The sequence below is a fragment of the Corylus avellana genome, chromosome ca5, assembly GCF_901000735.1.
Source record: "Corylus avellana chromosome ca5, CavTom2PMs-1.0".
In the NCBI taxonomy this organism is placed as follows: Eukaryota; Viridiplantae; Streptophyta; class Magnoliopsida; order Fagales; family Betulaceae; genus Corylus; species Corylus avellana.
Window position 1 is genome coordinate 31,367,509 of NC_081545.1, and position 10,404 is coordinate 31,377,912.

Genomic DNA, 10,404 nt, shown 5'->3' on the forward strand with positions numbered 1-10,404 from the left:
TTGGTGGTAGCATGATCTAAGATCAAGCTTGGAAAAAATTTTAGCCTCATTGAGCTCATCCAACGGCTCATCTTTAGGTAGCAAATTTTCTTCTATGGATCATCTTAATTAAGGCCCAACTTTGGCCCAACTTTCTCTTAAGTTTTTTTTAAAAAAACTGCATGTGGAGGAGAGAGAGAACCTCAAACTAAAGCGAGAAATTTGGTCTAAAAGTTGAACTAAAGTTGAGTTTAAGTTGTGACTGTATCACACATTCTTAATTAAAGACTAGCTTGCATCACAACCTATTTTGCCCTCAACCCGAAAGTCATGGTCAAACCTAAAAAAATCCCATAGAACACCCAAAACAACATCAACACCTCACCATATATATATATATATGGTGAGGTGTGCCTGCGCAAGCAATGTACTAGCTAGCTAGCACCTTAATTTGCTCCCCTTCCTACATTTGGGGTCAATGAAACACTGTGTACGAGGTTTTGGTATTAAAAAACACCAAAACGACGTAGTTTGGTATATTATTAAAAACATATATATATATATATATATATATATATATATATGACTGTGGCGGACGTAGTGGCATTAGCATATACCAAAACAACCAAGGCATAATTATGGTGTCGGTGAATACAGCCAAAATGGCCCATGAATGCTTCTCCATAATACAGTGAAAGACCCATGTGCGCTGTGCTTTTGGCATCTATGCCTTCGTTGGGGATGACAACCAAATTCAATCAAGAATAACTAATCAAGTTCATGTCCAATCCCTGCTCCGACAACGTGTATTGGATATGAAATTAGGATGGATGATGGGTTCTTTTTACTTTTAAGCTTTGTCGCAATTTCTTTGGTTTCAATTGCTTAGTGGAAGTTCATATTCTTTTTTCTGAAAGCTCACATATGGTGAAAGACAAGGAAATGCATGTGTGCTAGCTGTGGGTATAAGTAGCTGACTGAAACAAACTTCATCACTTGCCATGGGAGCACTGATGAAATATGTACAATTTTTAGGAAGCTCTTTTTGTTCCTTTGTTCCTCGGACTTGTGTTCTCCATTTATTCCTGACTGCCTCACTCGTAGGTTGTGAAGTCTGTGAGCAAACAGACAAAATTCGTACCAATAGCATAGAAAGTTCATCATCAAATTAATGTACCTGTATCTAGATAAAGATATATAGCCACACGTTCAAATTCAAAGTACTGAAATTATGTATAAATGAAGGACATCTGCTGCAGTGATTGAAAAGGAGAGAGAATCAATTCATTTCTTTCAAACTTTTATCATAAACTTGGAATCCAAGATAGGGTCGAATTCTGTAATTTGCAAGCCAATAGTCAGTGTGTCTTATCATTTCTTGACAAGTATTTACCAAACTGCCAAGTACATTTATTGCCATATCAAGATATAAAATACATTTTTTTTTTTTTTTTTATATATATATATATATAAATGAAATGCTATTACATATTTCCAAAATTCCAAAGTTCGCAGTCCATATTAATCAATTATGGAAGAGAGCACGACAAAAGAGAAAAATATGCTTTCACATGACCTGAGAAAATTCAAACTGATGCCATTTTAGAGCAATCAGGGCAGGAGAAATGGCCCTTGGCTTGACATTTATCGCAGGCAATGGATTGCACCTTCGACCCACCATCTCCAAGGGATTGATACAAGTCACTGCCAAGAATAAAACCAAAAGGTCCACCTTTGACTAGTCCAACTCCTTTACATTTTGAGCACGCTATCATCCTCAGATTGCCGCATCTCTTGCACATACCCAAAGAACTGAACATTTCAAGGTTGAAGGTAGAGAGCATACGTACACATGTCAGAATGTTTCCACAACCCTTAAAACTTGACTGAAAAATGTTACATGCATTCCCAAGTACACACTCCTTAAAGTAGCAGTAAAACTCACTGTTGGTGATCTATTCAAAATCTAATGGTAATTTTTACTATCACGTTAAGAAGTGAGTACTTGAAAGTAAACACTTAAAAATGCATGTGTCATTTCTCAACTTGAAAATGTGTTTTAAATGATAACGTAGTTTTATCAGTGTCTTAATAGAGTCTCCAACATTTGTGAGGAAATTTGCACTTGTGAGATGCCACTTGCTTCTAAACTCAAAGTAACCAATAATGTAAGTCATGGGTTAACATCCAACTATTCCCCCGGTAGTGATTACCTGACAAAGTATGGAAAATCTAATAAACCTCAACGGCTCAACCCTTCAAAGACAAGCACGACTGCAGATAAATTCCCACTTATAAATAGCATATCATTAATAAGTTGTGGACAAGACACAGAACCACCAAAGAGCTACATCAACAGCAGAATCACCTTGAATACTGGCACGGTGGTGGAGCAGTTCATTAAACATCGATTATTCATAACTTAGAATATTTAATACAAACAAGGGTCAAGAAGATTAATGGGCAAGTCCCAAACTAATTGCAATGCAGCATAGCAGCCTCTTTTTAAGAGACTTCATAAAATAATTCAGCCACTAGCATTTTTCATATTCAGATTTCTATCTTTATAATTGTTTGGCCACATACAAATCCTTTTCAAAAATTAAGGAAATCAAGCACCCAATAAAAAGAAGAAAGGAGTTCCAAGTAGCAAAACAACAGAATTCTAGTTTCCAAGCTCAAGAGCAATCACCAATAGCAATTCACGAGGTAATAATCAAACAAGAGAGCCAACCACAACAAACACAAAGTGGGGTGGAGATACAATACCATTAGAGTGCCCAAACAACTCTTTCAGGTTAAAATTTAGTACCCTAAAAAAGAAGACACAATTACAAGCACCCATTTTAACCAATATCAAGTCATTTTAACCAATATGAAATCAAAGCCTTCTTCCAATTGACAAGCTCCATGACACACAAGGAAAAGTACAATTTCAGTCATAAGCTCTAGATATCAATATAGTTAAAACAAATTAAGCTTTGAATAATACAAGTTCCCAAATACAAAATTCAAAAAGGGTATTGCAATGCAGTCTAGTTTTAAGAATCAGAGGTTGCTAATTTATCATACTGACATTAACTCAAACATCAAAAGGACAGAACCCCATATGCGTACTTGCCTGTACCAATATTCCAACTTCCAAGTCATAATCTACACACATCTTGCTCAAAAAAATAAGGTAAATTATACTTTGCCTCCTAAACTGTCCCCCCAATTGCACTTTCACCTCCAAATTACGACTCAATGCAACTTGATCCTATAAACTACCTAACCATTTCCTGAGTCAGATTTGTCTGTTAGTTTGGATGGCAAACATGATACATAACTAGCACGTGTGCCTAAGCTATTTTTACATGATTAGTTTACCATGTTTTCATAAGTTTGAGTTTCATCTTATATATTCTCTTGGGTTTGAAATAACCAACAACACATTTGCTTTTTGGGGGGACCGAAATCACCGGCCCAAACCTCGGGCCCGGTGGACAGCCAGCCCAGCTAACCCCAAGGAGCAACCGGCCCAGGTGTAAGACCCAGTGAACGGTCATTCCCCAGCTCCAAGGCCCGGTGGGCAGCCACTTTCTCTGCCTCCTGTACAGACCCCGCTAGGTCATGCAAAAGGACGAAGAAGCGGAATACCGGCCCAAGATTCCTGGGAGGGCCATTATCCCATCATCACCCCACACTATAAAAGCAAACCCCGACACTGTAGAAAGGTACGCATATTATTCTCCCACTTTCCTGACTGACTACAGTGCATTAACCCCTCTTTCACCAGAATCTCTAATTTGGGCGTTGAAGCGAGCTCACCGGAACCCCTCCAGTGACTCTCTAACCCTCTTTCTACTTACTTTGTGCAGGCCTTATTTGGAGTCTAGGCACGAGGCCAATGTGATTGGGCCACTGATCTTGGCACGAACACTTTTGATTCAAGAGGATAAAACCGTGGTAGAACACACTAAATAGCTAATAAGACGCACCCATGTAGATACAAAGATGTTTTTGGAATTTAGCATCATCATTAGAGTGTCCAAGCAACTCTCTCATACTAAAATAAAGTAAATTCACTAAAAAAAAGACAAGAGTACGTATCCCCTTTTAACCAATATCAAGATAAAGCCTTGTTCCAATTTACAATCTCTATAAAACCGAAAGGGAAATAAAATTCCAATAATAAGGCTATGGATATCCTATATTTAAAACAAGTATAGCTTAGATAAATAAAAGTTCCCAAACACAAAATTCAACAAGGGTACTATATTCCACTCCAATTATAACATTTAGAGGTTGAATTTTTTCCATACTGAGATTAAGTCAAAAACCAGAAGGGCAACTTTAACAGAACCCATCTACATAACTTTTTTTTTAGATGAATGAGAATTTTATAAAAGAACACAATAAGTACAAAATACTCCAGTAAAAACTACCAGCAGGTGAAAACACATTCAACATTTTCTCCTCCCCCCTCCGTTTTACTACATCAGCTAACGACTACACTCTGCAGCAAAAGAGAACCCATATACATACTTTTCAGTACCAATATTCCAAGTAACAATTTACACACATCTTGGGGTAACTTTGAGTTTCATATTATATATTTCCATGGGTATGAAATGAGAAAAGAACCCAAAATCAGGTAAAGAATATGAGATGAAGAGTTGTGAAGTTTACCTGCGCTGGGAGGCAGAGATGAAGGCATCAACTCTTGGGGCAGCAATGGTGGCGCATAATAACAGCGTGCCAACCCCAAATCCAGCCAGTTCGCTTGCCGTTATATTGTCCATCTCTTTCTTCTGTATCCTTGTTGCCTCTGCTACACCGCCACTTAAGCGTTGGTGGCACAACTCCTTATCAGAACTTCAAAGTCCATGAAGTTACCTTAATAAAGTCATAGTTGTAATGAAGAATCGACATCGGCCTATTAGCTCAGTTGGTTAGAGCGTCGTGCTAATAACGCGAAGGTCGCAGGTTCGAGACCTGCATGGGCCAATTTAGAGTTTTGCAAATTTTTAGCAATAAAACAAGGCCTATGTGAGCTTCTTGAACAGTAAGTAGGTGACGGTCCAAGACCAAAAACAATGGCTTAGTGTATGGGTAAATATGTAACTGCACTTTTTTTTTTTTTCTTTTTAATTTCTCCATGCCACGTGGAATTTCCCACAATAATAGATAATTGCTATGGAATCGGGTTAAAAATAATTTCTTAAATTAAATCTATTAAACTGATATACATTTATGTTCTCGTAGCATGTGTTTATCGAATAATGCATATGAGAAAATCATTTAAGAATCATATTATTTAAAGATAAATGTCAATTTAACGGACAAGGCTTGAGAAATTTTTTTGAGTCCAATTTGATATGGAAAACTTTGTCCATTATTTTATAGAGTTTAACTTTCTATTTGTAGCCTCATCTTTCTCAACATTCTACTTTTATTCCAAGTAAGCTTCCACTATGGGTCGTACTTGTGTCTTCTTTTTTAGTGTATTTACTTTATTTTAGTATGAGACAGAGAGAGTAGCTAGGACACTCTAATGAAGTAATATGGAGCAGATATTGGAGAGACAAAAACTAGGGGAACTAGAGCACACCGCACCAATAGACCCCAATGCAAATGCACAAAGTTATGAAAGAAGAGATATTATTCCTCTGCAAATTCTCAGTGTTACTGAATTCCAAAAAAAAAAAAAAAAGTAACATGTCAAGGACTTTATTATTTTAGGCAAAGCCAATTAGGCTCTCCTTTAATCACTAAAACAATCAGACTTAGCTAACTATATCATATATGCTTCATCAGCCTTCCATGAAATCCATCCTCAAAGTTATTCGAATCCACTCCACAAGAAAAAACCAGTAGTTGGATGATCCATGTCAGTGATGTCACCCTCTGGATCTTCTAAGTTCCACAGGCCACCATCCATATCTTCCTCTCTGATTGTATCCAACCATGAAGCAACATCCTGAGACATCATAGACAAGCATTGGTCCTCCAAAGTAGAGTACATGGAAGAAATCTCTTTTGTTCCCTGTGCATTAATCATCTGTTCTCCACTTGGGTCTGCATAAGGTGTTGTCATTTCCACGTCATCTTCCTGTGGTTGCTGCTCCTGTCTCTGTGGTGCTGGTTTTTGTTTAGGAATTGGGGCTTTTCCCTTTTCTTGCTTCCTAGGGGAATTGTGTTTCTTCTTGAAATGGGTTCTCCAGTAGTTCTTTATCTCATTGTCTGTTCTCCCAGGCAAGTATCTAGCAATATTTGACCACCTGTGTTTGCATAAAATAAAGAATTATGTATAAGAAATTAATGAGAGAGTGAGAGACAGAGACATAGACAGAGAGAGAGCATTACTTGTTACCCAAGAGAGCATGCAATTCAATAATAATGCCTTCCTCTAGAGGTGTTAATTGGCCTTTCTTGAGCCCAGGCCTGAGATAATTCACCCACCTTAGCCTGCAGCTCTTGCCACTCCTATTCAAACCTGGTAAAACAAACAAAAAACTATCAAATGGGTATGTTATTTTTATGGGATGATAAATTAAAGGATAAATTACCTCCTATAATCCACTCATAAACTAAATTGACCTCTACTGAACTTAAAAAAGAAGTAAACTGCTAAAAGATACTGTAAAAACAAAAAGAAGCAGGTCTAACATCAAAGACTCTAAGCTTATCTTCCTCACAGTAAGCAACATAGCCCAAATGAAAATTTAGGCACAAATTTGCCTACCTGTACACCTAGCCACAGAGCTCCATCTTCCCTCCCCATACAACTTGACGTATTCACTAAGCAACTCATCCTCTTCATGAGTCCAAGGACCTTTTCTCCACCCTTGTTCTGGAATCCCCCAACTCATCATCTAAGCTAATATTTCACTACTCTCAAGTACTTGTCTACTGCTTACAAATTATATGGAAAAAATTCCTCAATGGCTTACCTTATATACTCCTCAAAAACTGAATTATGTTTTGATTTACTAAATTAATTATGATCTTACTAGCACTAAGAGCCTAAGATCTTTGAATCGAATTTTTTTACCAACTTCTTTACAACAAAATCAACCATCTAACCTCTAGTTTGAGACCAAGTGTCCAAACATACATGGTGCTTGCTGGCTTAAACTTTTATCTAGCCAATTAGAATGGAACAAGTGGGTCTTCTAGTTCTAGGGTTGATATAAACAACTCTCAATTAATTGCGTGATTCAAACATTGTTTATAACAGATGATCTCTGCTTTTATAATTGTACAGAAGGTTCTATATATTATTTTGATGATGGTAATGGGGGGACGCGTCATTGGACACGTGGCTTTGATTCTATTTAAACTCATATGCTTTTTATATTAGGTATTGATGATATCAGGAAGTTTCCATTAATATCAACAACATCATCAAAAGATAGCATGAGAGAGTTCGAAATCCTATAAAGTTCTTGTACCTTATTAACACATGCTTGATTTGATATATATAGTACAACAAAGCATATCATGAGCTCAACAATAGGGCCAAAATAGAGCAGTGACGAAATCAAATTACAAAGTTGGCGATTATTGCAATTGAACTTCAAGAGATCAAGGGCATATTTGGTACACTGAAACAAACTTGAACAGGAATAGGAATTACTGTATAGTACGTAATTATTCTGATCCATAATCAAGCTTGTTTTTTTTTTTTTTTTTTTTTGAAGTAAGGCTTTATTGCTTTCTTTAATAAATCAAGATGAAACAACTTGTTCAGCAAATACAATATCTCATATGAATTCAGATAGTCTTCCATCCAATTAATTTCAACGATTGGTTTGCGGCTGTTTTCCCTTTTGATGTGCCTCACAAACCAAAATTGCTAACTCTCCAATACAATTTTGGCATCTTTAATCAGCTGCTCATATCGACTCCAACTTTGTTATTATCTCCACAAACCATGCACTATTTCCAATGCATCTCCTTCGATTACAACATATTGTAGCCTCAAATCTCTACTGAAGTCCACTACTGTCCAAGTTCTGATACATACAATTTGGTGGATTAAATGGAGGCCAAAACACCTTCTTCTTGGACTTTGAGTGAAGAGGAGAGTTTCTTAAGTGTGGACATGCAAATTTGCAAAGTTCGCTTGACCTTGGCTCAAACAAGATTGCAATTAAACGCGGAATAGAGAATTCGTGTGACGCTCGTTGCAACGTCCACTCGAGTGAAGACAATTTTAGAAAATGCTAGTTTTGTAATTCTACTTTCAGGGTTGAAGCCCTAATACGTTTTTTTTTTTCATATTCAAAGGGGGATAAACCCTAGTATATACTATTTAAATTCAATAAGGATGGCTTGATTGTCCAGTTGTTGTCATTATTCAATTTCATAAATAAGAACACTCTAGAGAGAGTTTTGATCTTCAGTTTTCTTATAATTTATCTTGGAATTTTTTTTTCTTCCAAATTTTATAAAAGAGTTGTAAATTTTTGTGTTTGCGAATTCTGCTGCATCACCTTTCAAGTCCACAAGTAAACAAACAGTTCTTCTCATAATAGCCAAACCTCACATATCCCTTAAATGATTCAAACACTCACTAACCATGGCAACAGAGCTAACTGTACTCCTTATAAGACCGAATATTATGCACAAACTCAGAAATAGGTCTTAATGTACCCCTGTTTCTGCCGTTTACTTCTATATTAACCTTTCCTCTTTGTATGAATCAGAATCACTCGGGGTTAGAATTTCTCATTCGCCACAGAATTTGGTGTAGGAAGCATATGCACATATATGTGCGTGTAATTTGGTAGAATTTCTCAAACACACATATGGACAGAAAATTCCAAAGAAAAGCAGCCCAAAAGGAAAAAGGCAGAGTATTTTGGGAAAGTAATGGACCATCTTTTTGCTTTAAAAGTCTAATATCATTTTATTTACTGCGAATCTATGCAAAAGAACTGAATTAGACTTATTAACAACATCTGCGGCAGACAGAGAGAGAGAGGAGAGACATAATAACAATATCAATATGTCTGTCTAATCAGCCTTCCTCGAAAATGTACCCTCCACATATGAAACTTTAGAAAATTAACCACTCCAAAGAAAAAGCATTGGCGTGACTTAATTTGCATGGAGATCGTAGTTAATTTGAATTTCCATGAAACTGTCTAATCATCCAAGTTCCAGAGGCCATCCCATAGCATATCATCTCCCACTGTGTCGGACCAGGATGCAACATCTTGATACATAACATGATGATGAGGCAAGCACTGGTGCTGATCATAATTAGTCGTGTGGGTGAAAGCCGTCTGTTGCCTTTCTTGAGGCTCAGTCGTTTTCTTCTGATCAGTGCTTGTCTCTGCATGAAACAAGACACTTCTTATCATCATGTCATGTTCTAGTGGCTGCTGCTGCTGCTGCTCCTGCTGCTCTAGCTGTTGCTCTTCTAGTTGTTTTATTTGCTGCTTGCGCTGTTCATGCTTTCTTGAGCACTTTTCTTTCTTCTTGAAATGGGTTCTCCAGTAGTTTTTTATCTCATTGTCTGTTCTCCCCGGCAAGTATCTAGCAATAGTTGACCACCTGTTCATATTTGCACAAAATTAACACAAAAAATGACACGTAATAATAATGAGATAGATTGAGAGAGAGAGAGAGAGAGAGAGAGAGAGGGGTGCATTACTTGTTACCCCAAAGAGCATGCAGCTCAATGATGATGCCTTCCTCTTGAGGTGTTAATTGGCCTCTCTTGAGACCAGGCCTCAGATAATTCACCCATCTTAGCCTGCAGCTCTTGCCACTCCTATTCAGACCTGGAAATTTATACCAAGGAAGAAGAAAGGCATGTCAATGTGAATTACAAAGAATTTCAGGTTGCCATAAACAACAAATGTGGTATTTAATTAATTACCTGCGGATCTAGCGACAGAACTCCATCTTCCCTCCCCATGCAAGCTTACATATTCGCTAAGCAATTTATCCTCTTCAGGAGTCCAAGGACCCTTCCTCCACCCCTGTTCTGACACCCCCCAAGCCATCATCGTTGCCATGATTTCACTTCCCACTTCGTACGCTGTTAGTTTCCAATTAAATAGTATGCCACAAATTGGACAAAGGGTTAGCTTATATATCATCCTCAATCACTCATCTTTACTCTTTCTTTCTTTCTTTCTTTTTTAATCATTTTCTTGACGATCTCTCCAGGACCAAAATCTTAGATCGAATTTTTCCCCTGATTTCTTTATTACCATCATGATCCTTTAGCCTATAACTCGAACCCAAGAGTTACTATATCCCTTGGTGCTAACCAGCTCGATTGTTTTCACCCAATTCAAATCACACAGGTGGGTCTTCTGAATCCTAGGGACCGTACAGAATGTCGTCAATGATGTTGGAATTCCGTAACCTGAACACGAGCTATTTTGTCGATATCTAGATTAAAAGAAAGCAAAAGCTAGTGGG

General features: G+C 37.4%; 2 protein-coding genes, 1 non-coding gene and 1 pseudogene across 3 annotated transcripts; 1 reads left to right on the top strand and 3 right to left on the bottom strand.

Moving 5' to 3' along the window:
* Positions 1-1,332: 1,332 nt before the first annotated feature.
* LOC132181371 (uncharacterized) lies at positions 1,333-4,803 on the bottom strand. Its single transcript, XM_059594564.1, has 2 exons — positions 4,651-4,803; positions 1,333-1,791 (listed from the first exon to the last, which is right to left on the bottom strand). Exons 1-2 carry the CDS (start codon positions 4,761-4,763, stop codon positions 1,566-1,568), a joined length of 339 nt encoding a protein of 112 aa, XP_059450547.1. The 5' UTR covers positions 4,764-4,803; the 3' UTR covers positions 1,333-1,565.
* Positions 4,804-4,894: 91 nt separating this feature from the next.
* Positions 4,895-4,968, top strand: TRNAI-AAU (transfer RNA isoleucine (anticodon AAU)). Its single transcript has one exon. It is a non-coding gene; the product is annotated as a tRNA-Ile (tRNA).
* An 834-nt stretch (positions 4,969-5,802) lies between these two features.
* On the bottom strand, positions 5,803-7,042 carry LOC132182134 (MYB-like transcription factor EOBI; annotated as a pseudogene).
* Positions 7,043-9,113: 2,071 nt separating this feature from the next.
* On the bottom strand, positions 9,114-10,001 carry LOC132182894 (MYB-like transcription factor EOBI). Its single transcript, XM_059596261.1, has 3 exons — positions 9,854-10,001; positions 9,626-9,755; positions 9,114-9,525 (listed from the first exon to the last, which is right to left on the bottom strand). Exons 1-3 carry the CDS (start codon positions 9,990-9,992, stop codon positions 9,114-9,116), a joined length of 681 nt encoding a protein of 226 aa, XP_059452244.1. The 5' UTR covers positions 9,993-10,001.
* Positions 10,002-10,404: the final 403 nt, after the last annotated feature.